The sequence below is a fragment of the Triticum aestivum genome, chromosome 3D (assembly GCF_018294505.1).
Source record: "Triticum aestivum cultivar Chinese Spring chromosome 3D, IWGSC CS RefSeq v2.1, whole genome shotgun sequence".
NCBI classification, from domain to species: Eukaryota; Viridiplantae; Streptophyta; class Magnoliopsida; order Poales; family Poaceae; genus Triticum; species Triticum aestivum.
The window spans coordinates 22,380,470-22,401,551 of record NC_057802.1 but is presented as its reverse complement, the minus strand read 5'-3'; the positions used below and the strand labels follow the sequence as shown (position 1 = coordinate 22,401,551).

The 21,082-nt window shown below is 49.5% G+C and overlaps 1 protein-coding gene across 2 annotated transcripts; it reads right to left on the bottom strand.

Moving 5' to 3' along the window:
• Positions 1-16,705: 16,705 nt before the first annotated feature.
• LOC123076997 (EKC/KEOPS complex subunit TPRKB) lies at positions 16,706-20,298 on the bottom strand. 2 transcript variants are annotated; one of them, XM_044499171.1, is made up of 7 exons: positions 19,962-20,298; positions 19,061-19,253; positions 18,891-18,957; positions 18,678-18,800; positions 18,457-18,540; positions 17,222-17,308; positions 16,706-17,123 (listed from the first exon to the last, which is right to left on the bottom strand). In XM_044499171.1, the coding sequence occupies exons 2-7, from the start codon at positions 19,129-19,131 to the stop codon at positions 17,037-17,039; spliced, it is 519 nt and encodes a 172-aa protein (XP_044355106.1). In that variant the 5' UTR covers positions 19,132-19,253; positions 19,962-20,298; the 3' UTR covers positions 16,706-17,036. The 2 variants fall into 2 exon arrangements, with proteins under 2 accessions (XP_044355106.1, XP_044355107.1); XM_044499172.1 differs by having other exon boundaries at positions 19,061-19,223.
• Between the last annotated feature and the right edge of the window lie 784 nt (positions 20,299-21,082).

Sequence of the window (21,082 nt, the reverse complement as noted above, 5' to 3'; positions counted from 1 at the left end):
TCTCTCTACTGCTTGCATTAGAGTAGTGTAGCATGTTACTGCTTTCGTTTAATCCTATTCTGTTGCATAGCCTGTCATTGTTGCTACAGTTGTTACCCTTACCTGCTATCCTAATGCTTAGTATAGGATGCTAGTGTTCCATCAGTGGCCCTACACTCTTGTCCGTCTGCCATGCTATACTACTGGGTCGTGATCACTTCGGGAGGTGATCACGGGCATATGCTATATACTTTATATTGTTACATTACTTATGATACTGTTCGGAGATGGGGGCTGAAGGGGCAGGTGGCTCCATCCCGGTAGAGGTGGGCCTGGGTTCCCGACGGCCCCCGACTGTTACTTTGTGGCGGAGCGACAGGGCAGGTCGAGACCACCTAGGAGAGAGGTGGGCCTGGCCCTGGTCGGCGTCCGTGGTTACTTCATAATAAAACGCTTAACGAGATCTTGGTATTTGATCTGAGTTGGGTCGTTGACCTTATACGCACTAACCGCCATGTGGGACAAGATATGGGCAACCGGCGTCGTGGTATCAGCCGAAGCTCTTTTTGACATCAGCGACTAAGCGGCGCGCGCCGGATTGGACTGGAACGCCTACTCTTGTATTAGGGAGGCTAGGTCTGCTTCCGGCCGCGTATGCAACGTGCAGGTGTGCAATGGGCGATGGGCCCAGACCCCTACGCGCATAGGATTTAGACCGGCATGCTGACCTCTCTGTTGAGCCTAGGTAGGGCTGCGACGTATTGATCTCCCGAGGCCGGACATGACCCAGGAAAGTGTGCCCGGCCAGAGGGATCGAGCGTGTCGGGTAATGTGGTGCACCCCTGCAGGGAAGTTTATCTATTCGAATAGCCATGATCTTCGGTAACAGGACGACTTGGAGTTGTACCTTGACCTTATGACAACTAGAACCGGATACTTAATAAAACACACCCTTCCAAGTGCCAGATACAACCCGGTTATCGCTCTCTCACAGATCGACGAGGAGAGGATCGTCGGGTAGGATTATGCTATGCGATGCTACTTGGAGGACTTCAATCTACTCTCTTCTACATGCTGCAAGACAGAGGCTGCCAGAAGCGTAGTCTTCGATAGGACGAGCTATCCCCCTCTTATTATGGCATTCTGCAGTTCAGTCCACCGATATTGCCTCTTTACACATATACCCATGCATATGTAGTGTAGATCCTTGCTTGCGAGTACTTTGGATGAGTACTCACGGTTGCTTTTCTTCCCCTTTTTCCCCCTTTCCTTTCTACCTGGTTGCCGCAACCAGACGTTCGAGCCCAGGATCCAGACGCCACCGTCGATGACGACTTCTACTACACCAGAGGTGCCTACTACTACGTGCAGGCCGCTGACGACGACTAGGAGTAGTTTAGGAGGATCCCAGGCAGGAGGCCTGCGCCTCTTTCGATCTGTATCCCAGTTTGTGCTAGCCTTCTTAAGGCAAACTTGTTTAACTTATGTCTGTACTCAGATATTGTTACTTCCGCTGACTCGTCTATGATCGAGCACTTGTATTCGAGCCCTCGAGGCCCCTGGCTTGTATTATGATGCTTGTATGACTTATTTTATTTTTAGAGTTGTGTTGTGATATCTTCCTGTGAGTCCCTGATCTTGATCGTACACGTTTGCGTGTATGATTAGTATACGATTGAATCGGGGGCGACACAAGTTGGTATCAGAGTCGACTGCCTATAGGAATCCCCCTTCCACACTCCTTGGCCGGAGTTGAATCTAGACTTTACAAAACTTTTACTAACATGGTTGTGCGGCCCATGGGCCCACGTCGCCATTGGGTGGTATTAGGATCTTTTATTCCTCGTCTATACTCTGGGACTCTGATCTCTCTTCTATTCGGGTTAAAATGAAATTACTAACTCTAACATCAGAATCTCGTGATCACATCCATCCGGAGAGCCCTTATTACAGATGATCGGCTGCTGCAACAGAAGATTTTGAAGATACTCTAGGATGTTCTCCCGAGACACTTGTGCCTACCGTCCTTGCAAATTCCCTGCCACTGATATATCCCTATGGATATCTGCATGCACTTGTCATTCTCATGATCATTCCTTGTCGCTCTTGTTGTTACAAGATGCCTTGAGATATTCTCCGTTGTCCCAAGAATCCTTTGAGTTTACTGTCTTGCAGTTTTATTTCAACCCTTATGGTTTTTTGCCTCACATTTATCGAGGATCCGTTCTTCTCAATTGCTCATGTGTCTCACATAATTCTTCAGAATACTTTTCGATCTGTCAAAAATCCTCTACAGCCTGTACCCTTTAAACTCTTGCTTGCTTGCATTATGGTCAATTCCATATGACTAGTAGTCCTCGTTAACATCCCTTGTCTTAGTCATTTTGAGCCTATTGATTCAATGTGTGTGTACGCACGCAGTCATCAGATTATCCCTTTTACAATTATCTTTCCGGCTCAAGCGTCATTCCGGACATGAGTTGGTTCTCGGCAATTCAAACATTTATTGATTGCCCAACTAAGTGTTTTTAACTTATCCATCCTTGATCAGAGCGTCTGCTTCTCATCCTTCGTTTTGGAAACCATAATTTCTTTCTAATTAAGCATCAGACTAATCAGGTGATTCTTGAATCTGATGCCTCTGCATTCTTTCTTCCTCTGAGTGAGTACCGATACTCACATCAGCTCCGTTGTGGATCGCCCAATCCATTGTTGGGTTGTTATCCGACAGTGTCCATCATATTCAATCACCTTGTGAGTCCTTCCCCTGATACATAATGCCTTTGGTAAATTGTATCCTCTTCTTAGCCAACCATGCCCTGCTTTCGAGCTTGTGTATTTACTTTTGAAACTTGTGGTATATGTTACTAAGATGCCCGATGGGTTGAACCTATGCCTTCCCCTAATCCGTGAGAACACAAAAGTTTTCACAAGTCATACTCTTCCGGTGTTCTACCAGATAAAATTCCAACACTACAGTTATATCAAAGCGAGAGGTGAATGAAATGATATGCATTAATGAAGTGGGAGTCGACCTTGAACTTTGTGTTCATGCCCATGAAATTGATGTAGACCGTCTCGGAAGCTTCTTGCAAAATGATTATCCAGCTGTATGATTCTTTCGTTATTCTTGAAATTGATTCCTTACAGTTATGGTACCGACCATGCTATCCTGATCTAATATATCTGATGGGAATTCATTCCAGTGCCTCGTCTATTTTTGGCAAGGTTGAAGTATCTACTGTCATAGGTCAATGACCAGGTTCTACTTCTATCATGTTCTACCTTCAAGTATTACCCCTGGTATCTCGAGGATATCATGCCATTGCACTACATCTTATGAACTTTTGATGAAGTACTACCTTTCCTTGTCATTGTCACTTCATAGGTTTTGGGTTGTTATCAACCGAGGACACCGACTAGTGAAATTATTCCGCACTACAAATCAAATATCCCTAGTATTTTTACTAGGAAATTCTGAACTCAATCTGGTCATTCCTAGACTATCGGCTGCATCCTGGTCTTGCTACCTTTGACTGTGCTACCTCGTCCTTCTCTGGTGCACGAATTCTTCAGTGTGTGAGCACGACTTACGTCGAGCTTTCAACATCATGTTGCTTGTCTTGAAAGGCAACTTTGGTTCCGAGCTTGCATCTTATATATTGATCCTATAACTTGCCACTTCGGCATTCCCTTGCTTGTTGCTGTTGTTGTTTGATTACATCCCCTCGAAACCTCCCGGCAAATGTGTCGGATCACCTTCAACACTTTGACTTCTTCCGAGATGTCAACTGTGTTCATGATGAGAAATACCCTCCTTGCCCTCGATGATTTTTATTATCATCGACAACACCCTTGACTTCCTTTCATCGCGAACTTGTCCACATTATGAATACAACTTGCTATCCGACTTATGTTATGCTCTACCTTGGAGTATTACCATCGTTTATGACAAGAATGTCGTGAGAATTTCACCACCTCTTATGAATTATTGATGCAAGTAATACTTCTCACCATCACCATTCTTCCTTGGTCCCCGTGTTGTTTTTAACCATGATACCAATATGCTAACGATGCTGTTTGAGTTCTGTACTTCTAGCAACCCTATTGCTTTGAAGTTAACGATCAACAGTCCGTTCTTAGACTGTTGGTTATTGAATCATCACTCTAACATTGATCTTGTTGCCTAAGGTCATATTTCGGGCACACCTTTCAACTAATGATTGATGGTGTATGTTTTTCCTCGAGCATACAACATTATATCATTTGAATTAACAAGTGTCGTCTTCTTGTTCACATTATTGTGGAAATCCATCCGTTTGTAATTCTCGATGAATTATCGCTGAGCCCATCAGCCACCTCCTCATCCTCTCCTTGGTTTAATGATGAACTATTGTTTCAGGAACCCGCTCCCATAGTTCATTTCCCGAGAGTCTTACAATGTCATCTCGTCAATTTGCGTTGCATCTTTTCTTCTCAGGCATCCCGTGTCTGAGGTATCTTGACACCAATCAGATCTGAATCTCGGTCAGCTATGATGGTTGGAACATATTTTCAAGAGTCATAACATTGATCCTCATATGACCCGGTAAGGTGTGTCATGCCTAGTACACCTGGCCGGAGGACCTATTGTTATAGTTTCCTTGTTAGCAAGGCTATCCATTCTTCCATGAGGAAATTGTAAGACTTATTCTACAAGTTATTCCTGATGAATCCATTGAGTATCCAAAGTCCGACCTTGCTTGAAGACCATATCAATGCTATCTCGAAGCATGTCTGTGGTACTCCGATCTTCAATAAGAGCATTTGAAGCACAATGCAAAAATTTCCTTATCAATTATCCAAACACCGTTGTATGGATAACGTCATGAAATTTTCTCTCCCCTCATCTAAAGGGTTTTCTATTTATATCTTGCCATGGATATCATGCTCTGTTTGACCTTGGAAAGGATATACCCCTGAATTATGTGTTTAAACACCTTTTCCTTTCCATTGTTTTGTTTAAACCCTTTCTATGATCTATATGATATAAGCAGTAATAATTCCCTGCTTGTGCAAACACCTCGGTGTACAACTCTGTCAGTAAGACCCTGTTACTATTGTTGATGACATTTCGGTAACCACCGATGGACGAGAACTTTGCCAATTGGTCCGCCTCGTTTCAACGAGCAGGAAAATGGTTCTCTTCGTCCCTCGCCCTTGGTACCAACGTTGTTACTGACATATAACCGACAGGTTAACCTCTGACATGCCTTGCTTACATGATCATGCAAGATGTCATCGCCCTTCCTACTCTTAACCCACATGGTGGGCCCATAACCCACAGTTCCACAGGATCGAAACCTGACTCTCCTATACACCCTGTTTCCAAAGATATTCCTCACGCTTAGCTTCGTATGTAATTCACGAGTCACCTTCCGTGTGATCATCAATTCTGGTATTAAACACAATACTTAATCCCGTTGCTTTGAACCCCTTTCACACTGTTTCAGGCAACGGACGATTGTCTACCCGCTTGAAACTTCTTATTGTACCTTCTTACTTTGCTCTCGATATTTACTTAAGTTTCAACTTGAGAGTTATTTTCTACCACATTCCCTGAGTTATAAACCAGATACCACCTTGTAGAGTTCCGTTCTTCCGAAGCTACCCCTTATCCTTTCGTAAGTACGATGGAGTTCTCGAAGAAAGGATGCCGACTTCATCATGATGACCTGATGCAGAGAAATGAAGACATCAATGTAATGGATCGACCTCTTCGAGAAGAGCAACCAAGGCCGAGAAGATACGTTAGAATTTCGTAACTAGACTTTCCCCCCTTCTCTACCTCTTAAATCTCGGGACGAGATTTCTTGTAGTGGAGGAGAATTGTGACGCCCGGATAATTAGGCTACAGTAAACCTACGCTAATGATGCCACGTCACCTCTGTTACTGTTGCTAACCTCGCGTTAGATCAAAACGTTTCAAAATCAAATTTGAATTTTAGGCAAACATTAAAAGTTTTCGAACATAAAAACTAAAATGTTCTAGAGGTGACAAATATTGCATAGTTAATTATGGTGGAGAATCCACATATTTATAAAATATTTAAGTGCATTAAAATGATTTAACCTGTAGTGAAAACAATTAAATAAATGCCTAATTTTTATAAGATATTAAAACTATTTTATTATGGTCTAGGAATTAATCTGACAGTAGTTTATTTATAAATACAAATTTAGATACTAGTGGTAATTTTTATAAAACTAAAAAGAAAAGAAAAGAAATAAAACAAAAGACAAAAAAATAAATGGGGGGAAAAGGGGACCCTTCTCCCCCTCGGCCCAATTGGGCCTTGGCCTAGTCAGGCTGGCCCAGCCGCCCCTCCATAACCCCCCTCACCCGTAACCCTAGCTACAAGTCGCCCCACTCCCCTCCCCACGATCCCCACGCCTCTCTCTCCCTCGATCCACATCTCCCCTCCCCTGCCCCCCGATTGGATCGGAGGGATCGACCCGCCGCCGCCGCCGAAACAACGGCGCCATCGCCTCCCCGTCGCTGGACCCCGCCGTCACCGGAGCACCGCGGCCGCTCGGAAACCTCGTCGCCTCCTCCCCTGCGTCGCCTCGTTGCCGACCCCCTCCTCGACTCCTCGCCAGACTCCTTCGACGCCGTCCTCTCCGTCGTCGCCTCGTCCCCGTCTTCCTCCTCAACGGCTCCAGCGAGCCTCGCCGCCCCAGATCCCCTGCAACGGGGGTGAGCAACGACCCCCCCTCTTCTTTCCCCTCTCGTCCGGTCGCCGCCCATGGCCGTCCCACTCCGCCCATGCCCGAGCCCCGCCTAGCTGCACCTTGCCACTGTCGCTGCCGAGCGAGGCCGCCGTCGCCTCGGGCCCCTGCTCACCGTGCCCGACCTCCCTCCTCGGCGTCCACAGCGCCGCTCCGGCGTCGTCCTCGCGCTCGATGCGGCCTCCTTCCCCCACGCGCAGGCGACGCCCCACGCCCATGGCCACCTCTGGCGCTCCGGCGCCCGCGCCCTGCTCCTCCCCTTTTGCCCTGTCGTGGCCTCGCCGCTGCCACGCCGGTGAACCCTCCCCCCTTGCCGTGGCCCCAACTGGCTGCGTCCAGTGCGGGCGCCCGCAACCGCACGCCCCTGCGCCCGTTTCGCCCGCCCACTAAGGCCTATGGCCTATGACAAACGGGGCCCATGCCCAGATCGATTAAAAAAAGGAAATTAAAAATAGATAAGTAAATAAAAATGGTAACTAATGAATTAATTAATTAATTAATTAATTAACTTAATTAATCATGTTTAATTAGACTAATTAAACATTAGTTACTTATTTAGCTAAATTAAACTAGTTAATAGGTTAATTAGGTTATTGTACCTATGCCACGCGGGACCCACTTACACTATTCATGTGTTGACCAGTCAACCTTTGATCGGGTCAACCCAGCCCCACTGGCCCCACTGTCATACTCACATGCTAGGGTAGAACTAGGTGACAACAGTATATTCTATTTTTAATTCGAATTAATATAAAACCAGAAATTCCAGAAATTGTTTAAATCTTTGAAAATTCATATAAAATAAACCGTAGCTCAGATGGAAAACTTTATACATGAAAGTTGCTCAGAACGACGAGACGAATCCGAATACGTAGCTCGTTCGTCCGCCACACATCCCTAACATATCGAACACGCAACTTTCCCCTCCGGTTCATCTGTCCGGAAACGCGAAACACCGGGAATACTTTCCCGGATGTTTCCCCCCTTCGCCGGTATCGCCTACTAGCGCGATTGGGCACCCCTAGCACCGCTTATTGCCATGTTATGTTTTGTGATGTCTTGAGTGCTCCGTATTTACTATTTCTTTCCCCTCTTCTTCTCCGGTAGACCTCGAGACCGACGCCGCTGCTATCCAGTACGACTACGGTGTTGACGACCCCTCCTTGCCAGAACAACCAGGCAAGCCCCCCCCCCCTTGATCACCAGATATCGCCTATTCTTCTCTCTACTGCTTGCATTAGAGTAGTGTAGCATGTTACTGCTTTCGGTTAATCCTATTCTGCTGCATAGCCTGTCATTGTTGCTACAGTTGTTACCCTTACCTGCTATCCTAATGCTTAGTATAGGATGCTAGTGTTCCATCAGTGGCCCTACACTCTTGTCCGTCTGCCATGCTATACTACTGGGTCGTGATCACTTCGGGAGGTGATCACGGGCATATGCTATATACTTTATATTGTTACATTACTTATGATACTGTTCGGAGATGGGGGCTGAAGGGGCAGGTGGCTCCATCCCGGTAGAGGTGGGCCTGGGTTCCCGACGGCCCCCGACTGTTACTTTGTGGCGGAGCGACAGGGCAGGTCGAGACCACCTAGGAGAGAGGTGGGCCTGTCCCTGGTCGGCGTCCATGGTTACTTCATAATAACACGCTTAACGAGATCTTGGTATTTGATCTGAGTTGGGTCGTTGACCTTATACGCACTAACCGCCATGTGGGACAAGATATGGGCAACCGGCGTCGTGGTATCAGCCGAAGCTCTTTTTGACGTCAGCGACTGAGCGGCGCGCGCCGGATTGGACTGGAACGCCTACTCTTGTATTAGGGAGGCTAAGTCTGCTTCCGGCCGCGTACGCAACGTGCAGGTGTGCAATGGGCGATGGGCCTAGACCCCTGCGCGCATAGGATTTAGACCGGCGTGCTGACCTCTCTGTTGAGCCTAGGTAGGGCTGCGATGTATTGATCTCCCGAGGCCGGACATGACCCAGGAAAGTGTGCCCGGCCAGAGGGATCGAGCGTGTCGGGTAATGTGGTGCACCCCTGCAGGGAAATTTATCTATTCGAATAGCCGTGATCTTTGCTAACAGGACGACTTGGAGTTGTACCTTGACCTTATGACAACTAGAACCGGATACTTAATAAAACACACCCTTCCAAGTGCCAGATACAACCCGGTGATCGCTCTCTCACAGGTCGACGAGGAGAGGATCGTCGGGTAGGATTATGCTATGCGATGCTACTTGGAGGACTTCAATCTACTCTCTTCTACATGCTGCAAGACAGAGGCTGCCAGGAGCATAGTCTTCGATAGGACTAGCTATCCCCCTCTTATTATGGCATTCTGCAGTTCAGTCCACCGATATTGCCTCTTTACACATATACCCATGCATATGTAGTGTAGATCCTTGCTTGCGAGTACTTTGGATGAGTACTCACGGTTGCTTTTCTTCCCCTTTTTCCCCCTTTCCTTTCTACCTGGTTGCCGCAACCAGACGTTGGAGCCCAGGATCCAGACGCCACTGTCTACGATGACTTCTACTACACCGGAGGTGCCTACTACTACGTGCAGGCCGCTGACGACGACCAGGAGTAGTTTAGGAGGATCCCAGGCAGGAGGCCTACGCCTCTTTCGATCTGTATCCCAGTTTGTGCTAGCCTTCTTAAGGCAAACTTGTTTAACTTATGTCTGTACTCAGATATTGTTGCTTCCGCTGACTCGTCTATGATCGAGCACTTGTCTTCGAGCCCTCGAGGACCCTGGCTTGTATTATGATGATTGTATGACTTATTTTATTTTTGGAGTTGTGTTGTGATATCTTCCCGTGAGTCCCTGATCTTGATCGTACACGTTTGCGTGTATGATTAGTGTACGATTGAATCGGGGGCGTCACAGCCACTCGGCTTCATTCCCTGGAAACAGTGTTCAAATATCCATCTTCGACACCGCAACACATGTCCAAATATACACGAGCAACCACATGTCCAAATATACATGTCCAAATTTCACAAGCTAATTCAAAAACTAAGTGTAGAAGACAATTCATTTAAATACTAATAGAACAAAATTCAGTTAACTTTAGTGCACTATAATGATGAAAGGAAAAAAATTCAGTTAACTACTAATTTCATTCATTTAGGTTATTCATTTAACTTCACCTAATTAACCTACTGTACCACTACTACTAGCAGCACTACTAACCTAATTAACCTAGCAAAACCCTACTGCCCTAACTAAAAACATCTAATTAACATCTACTAGTACCACTACTGCCCTAACCTAATTAACATCTACTAGTATCACTATATACTACAAGCAGCACTGCTACAACATTTTCTTCATTTTTTTTTTAAAAACATCTATGAAAACAGAAAACCCTAATTAAACCCTACTGCCCTAACTAACTTTTGCTGTAAACCAAAATTTTTGCTCTAAACTAATTTTTGCTCTAACATCTACTACTTAACATCTTTTGCTCTAAACTAAATTTTTTGCTATAAACTAACTTTTGCTTTACTAATTTTTGCTCTAAAATGCAAAGATAGAGGAGTGGGGGGGAGGGGTGGGGGGCTTACAGAGAGGGGAGAGACGGTGGCGGGGAGGTGCTCGATGACGGAGGCAGGGGCGGGGAGGACGGGCTCGGGCACGGGCAGCGGCGGTCCTGGGCGGGCTCGGGCGGCGGTGAGGTCGAGGGCGGCCTCGGGGCGGCGGCAGTGAGGCTAAGGGCGGCCTCGGGCGGTGGCGGTGAGGATGAGGGCGGCCTAGGGGGGAGACGGTGAGGTTGCGGGCGTCCACGCCGGCAGGAGACGGCGGCGAAGTGGGCGATGGCGAATTGGGGAGACGGCGGCGAAGTGGGGCGAGGGATTTGGGGGAGAAGTGGTGGGGGGGAGGGAAACCGCTGGTTAAGTGAAACATAACGGTAGCGCGTTTCTGAAAACGCGCTTTTCAGAAACGCGCTACTGCTATGCCTTTCTCCTTTTCCCCTTTTTTCATTTATTTTTCTTTACATTTTATTTTTTTCCTTTCTCCTTTTTCTATTTCTTTCATTTTCATTTACTTTTCTACTTATTTTTCATTTTATTTTCTTTTCGTTAGCAGTAGCGCCTTACACATAAACGCGCTGCTACAACAATATTAGCGGCAGCGCTGTTTCTAAAAAAGCGCTACTACTATGTGTAGCCTATCGGCTTAGTGGTGGGAATTTTAGTAGTAGCGCTTTTACAACAGGACACGCTACTGCTATATATGTATCTGCAGCGCGGTTATTCCGCGCGCGCTACTGCTGTGTAGCAGTAGCGCGCTTTTTTAACAAGCGCTACTGCTAAAGTTCTATGTATAAGGTCTTCCCTAGTAGTGAAGGTGGCACGTTCCCTCTCGACACCACACGCCTTCATGAGAAAAGCTTCAATTTGCAAGAAGCTTATACCAAAACGTGTCCCAATTCGTCCAATTTCTTTACCACAGCATGTTGGTGCCATGAAATGACACCATGCCAATTTTATGATTTTCAGGCGAGTTTGGGATTTACAAGAATTTAAAAACCAAGTTTCTCAATGTTTCCGGCCGAGCCACGACGCCCAGATGTTTGAATTTCATTCTCATTTCTTGCATGGGACCTAGAAATTCACCCAAGGACACACATGTGATTTTTTAACCAACCTTGATGCACTGAAGCATGTGCTTGTAGTTCAAATTTGAATTATGCACATTAAATGCCTAGAAACTCAATTAATGCATAAAAATGCCAAACGAACCCGGAAAAATTCCCAATTTTAAGATGACACTCATATATTTGCATGTTCACTGTGGATAATTGTTCTAGCAATTCAAGTGGATAATTGTTCTAGCAATTCAAACACCATCCGTTCCCTCCGTAACATCATTTTGTCTTTCAAAACAGAATGAAAAAAATCAGGTACACACAAACAGTTTACTAGTAAGAATCGTGTGGGATGATATAAAATATCTTGGCGCACCGTCTTGTCTGGCGTACACAGGCTGTACACGTATAGTCTAACACCTCCCGCAGTCGTGACATTGCTTGGGGCGACGCAAAGACTAGACCTGAACTGAAGAAAGGTGTCGGTAGGCAGTCCTTTGGTCATCACGTCAGCCAGCTGCTGTTTGGTGGGGATGTGCAGCACTCGGAATTCGCCAAGAGCGACACACTCGCGAACGAAATGGATGTCGAGCTCCACATGCTTGTTGCGCCTATGGTGGACGAGATTCGCCGAGAGGTACACCGATGAGACATTATCGTAGAAGACAAGCGTGGCCTTGGTCACGGGGGCATGGAGCTTGCCGCGGAGTTGGCGTAGCCAGACGCACTCAGCCACAGCGTTCGCAACGCCGTGGTACTCCGCCTCGGCGCTGGAGCGGGAGACGACAACTTGTCGCTTCGAGGACCAGGAGACGAGGGTGTCGCCGAGGTAGATGTAGAAGCCGGACGTCGAGCGCCTGGTGTCAGGGCACCCGGCCCAGTCAGCGTCGGTGAAGGCACGGAGATCCAAGGTCGACGAGGCGCGGAGGTGCAGGCCGAGGGAAGGCGTGCCGCGAACATAGCGAAGCACACGCTTGACCAAGTTCTGATGGCAGTCGCACGGGTCGTGCATGTGCAAGCAGATCTGTTGTACTGCGTAGGCCAGCTCGGGCCGAGTGATGGTGAGGTATTGCAGCGCCCCGGCAATGCTGTGGTAGGCGGAGGGGTCATCAACGCGCGGGTCGTCGGCCTGCGGGAGCTTGCCCTTCGTGTCAATCGGGGTCGATGAAGGTTTGCAAGCGTCCATGCCCGCACGATCGAGCACATCCTCGGTGTACTGTTGTTGGCAGAGGAAGAATCCGGTAGGAGTGCGCTGGACCTGAATGCCGAGGAAGAAATGGAGCGGGCCGAGGTCCTTCATGGCGAACTCGCCAGTGAGACGATGGACGGTGCGTTGTAGAAGTGCGGTAGTAGATGCGGTGAGGACGATGTCGTCCACATACAACAGGAGAAATGTCATCTCGGTGCCGTGCATGTAGACGAACAGGGACGAGTCGGAGCGAGTCCCGGCGAAGCCGAGCGTCTTGAGGAAGCCGGCGAAGCGCAGAAACCAGGCGCGCAGCGCCTGCTTGAGGCTGTAGAGGGACTTGGCCAAGCGACAGACGTGCTCGGGCTTGGTGTCGTCGACGAAGCCGGCGGGCTGGTGGCAGTACACCTCCTCCTCAAGAGTGTCGTGCAGGAAGGCGTTCTTCACATCAAGCTGATGCACGGGCCAGTGGCGGGAGGCGGCGACAATGAGAACCGTGCGGATGGTCGCCGGCTTCACCACGGGGAAGAAGGTCTCGCCGTAGTCGACCCCGGCGCGCTGCCGGAACCCACGCACGACCCACCTAGCCTTGTAGCGCTCGAGGGTACCGTCAGCGCGCATCTTGTGCTTGAACACCCATTTGCCAATGATTAGATTGGTGCGGGGGGCGCTGCACCAGTTCCCAGGTGCGGTTGCTGACGAGGGCGGCGAACTCTTCGCGCATCGCCGCTAGCCAGTTCGGGTCACGCACAGCGACACGAACAGAGCTGGGCAGCGGAGAGATCGACGTGCTGGTCGAGGAAGTGGCGGCGTCGTAGTAGCACGGGTTGGGCCAGAAGACCCCAGTCTGCGGCGTGACCATCCAGCGCGCGGAGAGGCCACAGCCAATGGAGGAAGTGCATTAGGAGGAGGAGGAGGTGGCGAGGAAGCACCGCGGGCGCCTGAGGACGGGGAAGCGGTGGAGTTTGAAGTAGCAGATGGCGCGCACGAGCCGAAGCCGTCGATCGTGGATCCAACGCCCCCATTTGAAATAGGAGAACGGGCAGTGGAACGTGCGGACGTGGAGCCACTGGATGACGATCGGGCGGTCGCAGTTGAACCGCTCTGAGGCGCGAAAGACGGCGCGATGACGGAGCGCGGAGCTGGTACCTGCAGGATCAGTGGCGCAGCAGACGGCGCCGGCGGCGGAGGCAGCACGGTGGCGGGGGCGGCGGAGCGAGCGAAGGGGAAGTCATGCTCATGAAAGAGGACATGGTGCGAGGTCAAGACGCGCCGCGAGGCGGGATCGAAGCACCGAGACCCGTGGTAGTCAGATGGATAGCCGAGGAAGACGCACGCAACAAAGCGGGCATCGACCTTGTGGCGAGCTGTGGCGGCGACGTTGGGGTAGCAGAGGCAGCCAAAGACGCACAGGAGGCTGTAATCGGGGTCGACGCCAAGCAGGAGTTCGTACGGTGAGCGAGGTGCACTGGAGTGGCAAGGACGCCGATTCAGCAGGTAGGTGGCGGTGTTCATAGCTTCAGCCCAGAACCCGGCGGCATGGACGCGTGAAGCAGAAGGGCGCGAACGCTTTCGTTGAGGGTACCTAGGATGCGTTCCGTCTTCCCGTTCTATTGGCTAGTATAAGGACAGAAAAGATGAAGAACAGAGCCATGAGCAGATAGGAGAGAGCGCACTGAAGCACTATCGAACTCGCGGCCGTTGTCCGTCTGAAGCGAAAAGACAGGAAACTGAAACTGTGTGCGGACATATGCATAAAATTCACGCTATATGGGAAGTACATCAGATTTGTTTTTGAGGGGAGACGTCCATACATAACGAGTGTAGTCATCAAGGATCACAAGGTAAAACCGATAACCGGAAATGCTGGTAAAGGGAGAAGTCCATACATCTAAGTGGAGCAGCTGAAAGGGAAAATGCGTACGGCTATCTGAAGACTGAAAGGGTAAACGCGCATGTTTGCCTAATCGACAGGCTCGGCAGTGATGCGGCGACGACTTGCTGAAACTGAAGCAGAGGTGGGAGGCGATCTGCTGAACGGCGGCCGCCCCCGGGTGCCCAAGGCGCTGGTGCAGTAGCTCGACAGTGGCCACACCGGCGAAAGGGCGCGAAAGCAGCGACGGCGCAGGCCCCACCTGATACAAATCGCCGGCGGAATCACAGCGGAGGATCACCGTTCTGGTTCGGATGCCCTTGACAGAAAATCCAAACAAGTTAAACTCTACAGAAACTGGATTGTCACGACATAGCTGACAAACAGAAAGAAGGTTTTTGATTAAAGAGGGAGAGACAAGCACGTTACGGAGCTGAATTGGTGAGGTACTAGAGATAAGAGAACCAGTACCAACGTGAGTAATCGGGAGATGCTCACCGCTACCAACGATGATATGCGAGGGAGAGGAGGGATGAACGGAGTGGAGAGTACCGGTGTTGTTGGACATGTGGGAGGCCGCGCCCGAGTCGAGGTACCAGTCGGAGGAGCTGCCTGACGAGGAGGGGCTAGCCGTGCCGCTGTGCAACGCCGCCTGGAGGGATGTCATGTCGAGCGGCTACGCAGACGGGTGCGTGGCGGCGGGAGGCACATCGTAGTACGGCAAGGGCCCGTAACCCGGCGGAGGCCCGTAGCCGCCGTAGCCGTAGGCGCGGAGGGAGCGGCGTACATGGCCTGTTGAGGAGGCGTGTCAGGGCGTGGACCGAGCACACCAGAGCCGGGGGCGCGCCAAGGAACGGGCCAGGCCTGCACCAGGCCAGTCCATGAGTTGGCGCCAGGCGCCGGAGCAGAAAGCCCAGGGAGACGCGGCGGTGAGGGGGCGGCAGATGGCCCTCCATTATGGCTGTGGCCACGTCCACGTCCACGGCGACGCTGGCGCCCACGGCCGCGTGTGGAAGAGCCATCGGGCGTGGCGGGCGAAGCAGGGGGCGGGAGCGCGACCAGAGAGGGTGCGGCGACGCCACGTCGGGTGACGAGCGTGTGGGCGCCCTGGATGCGCGTGGCCTGATCAGCGCGGTGTTCCTCGAGCAGGAGGAAGGAGCGCGCCTAGAGGAATGAGGAGAGCGGCGTGTGCGAGGTAATGTGGGGGGTGGTGCCGTGGAACTGCCGCCCGAGCCCGCGCAGGATGTGGAAAACCTGCTGTGGCTCCGGCACGGGCTGCCCCAGATCACGCAGCTGATCGGCGTAAGTCTTGAGCTTGGTGCAGTACTGCATGATGGTCATATCGCCCTGCACGACGGCGTGGTACTCGGCGTCGATGTAGACGGCCCGAGCGAGCTGGTTGTCCCGGAAGATAGCGTCGATCGCCATCCACACAGTGAGGGTGATGTCCTCTTACTGCATGACGGCGTCCAAGAGCTCGGGGGAGACGGTTGTGTTGAGCCAGTAGACAACGGTGTGATTCGCCATCGCCCACTCGGGGTCGTCGAAGCGCGGCAAGGCCTCGGCATCGACGTGGTCGCGGAGACCGAACATGCCGATCGCCGTGTCGAAAAGGCGGCGCCACTGCGAGTAGTTGCCGGGTGACGGCAGACGCAGAAGCGTCGGTGGTCGCGGCGGCCAGCGCGGAGGCGTCGCCAGGAGCAGCGGAAGAAGGATCGGGGACCGGAGCAAAGGGGTTGATCCAGTCAGAAGCATCTGATGCCATGATAGTGAGAAGGTAGGAGAAGGATGGTTAGGGAATCAACAGACACTCCATTAGGCTCATTGGCCGGGCTATATATACAGTTAGAGAGACCACGCCCGAGAGGGAGATTGTGTGCCACTACCACCATCGTGCGCTACCCACGCGCGCACACACACGACGCGTACACCCTTGACATATACACAGGCTGTACACGTATAGTCTAACACAAATGTCTAACGCAAACCCACCCATTCGTGGAAGACCAAAAATTTCTGCTGCACACCCAGGAACATGTTGCAGGAAGGAGATCACAGGAATAGGATTACCACTCAATGCGCCGACCCGTAGAGGAAGTAGAGTTGATGGCGCTCAACGATGCAGCTGTAGAACACGTCGTCGTACAGGCTCCTCCTTGATCAATCCCACAGACGATTCATCCTAACATACGCCACTGAGGTATCCACACATACAGTGCAAAACAGCCGGTGGCGAACTGTTAGGTTTGCTCGCAAGCGCCTTAGTGGCGGCAGGGTTTCTCCAAACCCTAGGGCGGAGCAAACGGTCCAACCAATAGTGCCTTGCCCTATCTGATTATCGGTCCTACCACTGAAACAACTGTTCTGAATCAACATCGCAATATCTCTGCAGGTGGCCTGCCTAAAATCTTGACGAAGTGATCTTAGAGCCTGTCACCATACAAATATTCAATTGTTGCTACAGCATCCAACACTACATGCCTATCGTAATGCAATTCCTAAACTCAGGCTTGAAACGTCCTGCCGCGAGCTTGACCATCAACTGGAGGCGCAAGTGCGCAACAGATGCAGTGTTCGTCCAAAGAATTCGACACGCACAGCTGGAAAGCATCCTGGCCATCGTTTAAGACCTCAGAGGGCGTCTCGAGCAGCAATCCTGCAAACGATTGCATCTGGCAGTGTAGATATTGATAGTTCCTGTGGAGTTATTTTGTATTGCTGCCAGTACGAAAAAGGAAATTCAGTCAAGGAAATGAAAAGTAAAATAATTATGATACCCAGAATCATATAGCTAGTGTCAAGTTGAACTAAAAAACCTTCAGAATCTTTGGTTGGTTTGCTCTTGACTCCAATTCCGATAGATCAATCTCGGTTCCGCTGATGAGCTTTTCCAGTGCTTTCATCTACGATGTAACGATTTTACACTTAATGGTTGTTTCGAATTCCTCCATTCAGAATGATAATGACTCACAGCACATACAGTAAGATTACTTGTTCGGTTCATCTCATAGTACTTGTGACACATTTAGAGTGGTCTGCATTGAGCAGGAGAGGGAGATGTGCCCCATCAGTTCTTTAGAAAATGTTTGTCAGGCATGTTCTGAAGTTCTTCCACACTTTTTTTTTTTTGAGAATCACCGGGAGAGGAGTCCCTCCACCTGAATATATTACTCAAAGTGGCCATTATGCCAGGAGAGTGATCCAGTTTATAAGGGAAACCGGATCGAAAACCTAAACAAGTTGACCCGTTTATAAGGGAAACCGGGCCGAAAACCATACAAGTAACAAGGTTACAAGAAGATGAGAAGAACAGAACGCCCAACATAAGGCAGGGCCTAGCTAGCAGACTAAAAAGACAATCACCACAAAAGACACAAATAGTTGTGGGGTGTTGCGAGGGGAAGGGGGGCTGAGGCCAGGCGGATCTGGTCGCCGCCCAAGTCGGCCTTTATGTGGGGGGGGGGGGGGGGGGGTAGTTCTTTCTCACTGCTATGCACATTACTAGGATAGGTGATTTTGGTATATTACGAACAAACATCTATGAGAAGACACTTGCATTTCCAAATGTTCCTTTTGAACTTCATGTTTTGTAGTAACTCAGAGATGGCCTCGCAATTTCTTTTTACCCAGATATGGAGTCAAAGATATCAGTATACTTTTGGTTTCATATAATGTTTTTTTTTCAGATATCCCAATAAGTGGTAATAGGAACCAGACTGTGACGCACATAAAACACTTCCAAGTTATTTACTGAAATCTTGAGTCATTACAATTACAAGAAGCTCTTAACTCAAGGCCCCATACTTAAGAGTACTAACAGTAGGTGTCCAAAGCAAGAAAGTTTCAGCTAGGTTTTGATTTATTTTTCTTTCAGTTTTTACACTACAACCGTCAGTGCAGGAAAGTTCAGAACTTCAGGTGTGTGGTACTCAAGCTCAGGCAATTAGCAAGAAACTGACAGGTTCAGCGAGATTCAATGTCAATTCAAGCAAGGTTACTAGCAAGAAACTGACAGGTTCAAAACCATGACTGAGCAAGGGGTGCATCATACCTCTTCATCTGAAGCATCAAACCGAGCTGCGAGGATATACTGTGTGTCATCAGCGATACCGCATCGCTTCAGGGACTCTGATATCTAAAAACACAAAACCAAGCAAACTGTCACCGCACCGTGCTAGAATAATGTCATCACCATGTAATGCTAAGTACATCCAGAGTAATAAAACTAGTTCTCTGAACAGAGAAGAAAAAATAACAGCTAGAGTAACTCACATGCTTCGAACCAGAGTAGTTGTAGACGAGCTCGGAGTGCAGGGTCCTCGTAGTCAGCGACTCCCTCGACTTCGAGAGCAGCGCCTTGTGCGCTGCCGCAAGAACCGGGAACACATCCGGCACCTGACATTGCATCGACTTGACTAATTGGTATCCTTACTTGCAGCGATTGGGGATTTAGCATCAAAAGAATGGTAGAGTGTGGTACAGTACCAGCGATGCATTGATAAAAGCGGCCTCTGGCTCCAGCTTCCCCGACTGCATCAGGTCGAGGAGCTCCCTGCATTCATCCGGCATCATCAGTAACCGTGAGCTCTGTCCAGCCGTACAACTTTCGGGGTCACAGAAGAAGAAGGTGAAGGAAGAGGGGGGAGAAGACGTACTGGCTGTTGGAGACATCGGAGAAGAGGGCGAGGGAGACGCTACGGCCGCCGGCCACGGGGAAGCTCTTCATGCCGCCCGCCGGCGACGAGCCTACTCTTCCTCTGTAGGGCGGCGCGCGAGCGGCACGGCTGCGTGCGCGGAGGTGTCCGCCTGGACGGTGACCTGCAGGGTGGTGGAGCCAGGAATTTGCTCCTGGGTATTCTTATCAAAAAAAAAATTTGGCCAAAGCAAAATAATAGAACAACAAATGTGCAATAAGATGGCAATTAGGCAATATCAATGACCATGCGTATAATAATAGTAGCAAAATATCATTGTGGCAACATAATGGGCCATGGAAGTGTTGACAATTCATCGTTTGTGAAATCCTTAGCATAAAACTTTCTAGCAAGCCTAACTAACTTGTCTTGATCATAAGCAGCAAATGAATCACGTGGGACTAGATGCTGCCATGTAAGTAAGTAGTTCAGTTTTAACTCATCAAATCTTGCATCCAACTCCTGAAGTTGCAATGCAAGTAAGATTTATCCCACAATTCAAACAGGCTAACATCCTTCTTCTTCATCTACTCCCTCCGTTCCCAAATATAAGTCTTTCTAGAGATTCCAACAAGTGACTACATACGGAGCAAAATGAGTGAATCTACACTTTAAAATATGTCTACATACATCTGTATGTTGTAGTCCATTTGAAATGTCTAAAGAGACTTATATTTAGGAACGGAGGGAGTAGTACATTACAATCACATAAACAAAGTAGAAATCAGTGGCAGTGTGGCATCAAATCCATCACATAAACATCCTTCTTATTCAAACTTCAATGTCCATTTACTTCAATCTCAGTTTACAAACAAATCTTCAGATTCTTAAAAAAAACAGAGGGCAAAAGGCTAAAAAATACCTTGGTGGAGCTGTGCTGGAGGAGACGGTCAGCGGTGGAGGGAGTCAGCAGGGGAGGCCGAGGGGAGGAGAGGGCCGGCCGGACTTGGAATCGCCGCCGCCCGCGCGGAGGGGAGGGGAGGGGAGGGAGAGCTGTCCAGTTGGCGGAGGGGAGGGGCGGAGCGCCGGAGCCAGAGGCCGAGGGCCGGCCGGACTTGGAATCGCCGCCGCCCACGCGGCGCCGCTAGGTCTGGGAGGGGAGGGAAACTGGGAGAGGTGCTCGCCCGCTCGGCTCCTCGTCCGCGCGTGTAACCAGACCGCTCGGTCGTCTGTCTGGTTCGCTGCGTGCCTGCTTTGTCCTCAGTTTGGGCTGGGCCAACAAACATATATTGTAATAAAAAAATCGAGAAAGCTAAAATCCATACGGCAGGAATTCTGCAACAGGCGCGTACGCCGTCATTGCCGCACGATCCGCATCTCGCGGCCCACCACAGTTTTCCTAGTGTGAACAGCAGGATTCGAACCTCGCACCTCTTATGAGCCAACTTAACTAGCACGTTCCCTTTTCTTGAAGGAATGAAAGTAAATAGGCTATTTAACCCGTCTCCTGTACCACGTTTGCATAAAAACAAGTTAATTTAGTTACCGGTTTTTTCCACACTTAAGTAGATATTTTACCAACTCATCTTGAGTTGGTGACACCATGTTAACTTTTGGTGAGGTGGGAGGGGGAGTTGATGAAATATAACCCCCCCCCCCCCCCCCCCCTCTAAAGTTTTCTGTGGATAGCATAACAATTCAGACATCGCAGACCTGATAATTTATCTACCTCAATCATGGTAACTTTACCGCCTGGAGCCCGGGGTGAAATATCCCTTCGGTAACTTTTGTTGTGTGAATAACACGGTAACTCACACTTCGCAGACCTAATTACTTATGTACCCCGGCCCTGAAAACTTATGGTCAAAGCCCGGAGAAATAGCAAGAAAACGGATGCGCTAACGCGCAACTGCTTTCGCGCTAGTTGCTCAAAAAATCGTATAAAAATCAAGCAAGAAAACTAAAGAAAGCGTTAGCGCATTGGACTCGAAATCCAAATTATGCTAGCTGACAAAGAAAAAACAGAATATAACAGAGAAATAT

What these genes read in the sequence shown, in the direction of transcription:
- LOC123076997 (XM_044499171.1), bottom strand. Translation starts at nt 19,131, where the DNA reads ATGAAGAGCTTCCCCGTGGCCGGCGGCCGTAGCGTCTCCCTCGCCCTC. An exon ending in TCCGATGTCTCCAACAGCCA is followed by an intron (nt 18,958 to 19,060) that starts GTACGTCTTCTC and finishes GGATGAATGCAG; the next exon opens with GGAGCTCCTCGACCTGATGC. An exon ending in ACTACTCTGGTTCGAAGCAT is followed by an intron (nt 18,541 to 18,677) that starts GTGAGTTACTCT and finishes TTGTGTTTTTAG; the next exon opens with ATATCAGAGTCCCTGAAGCG.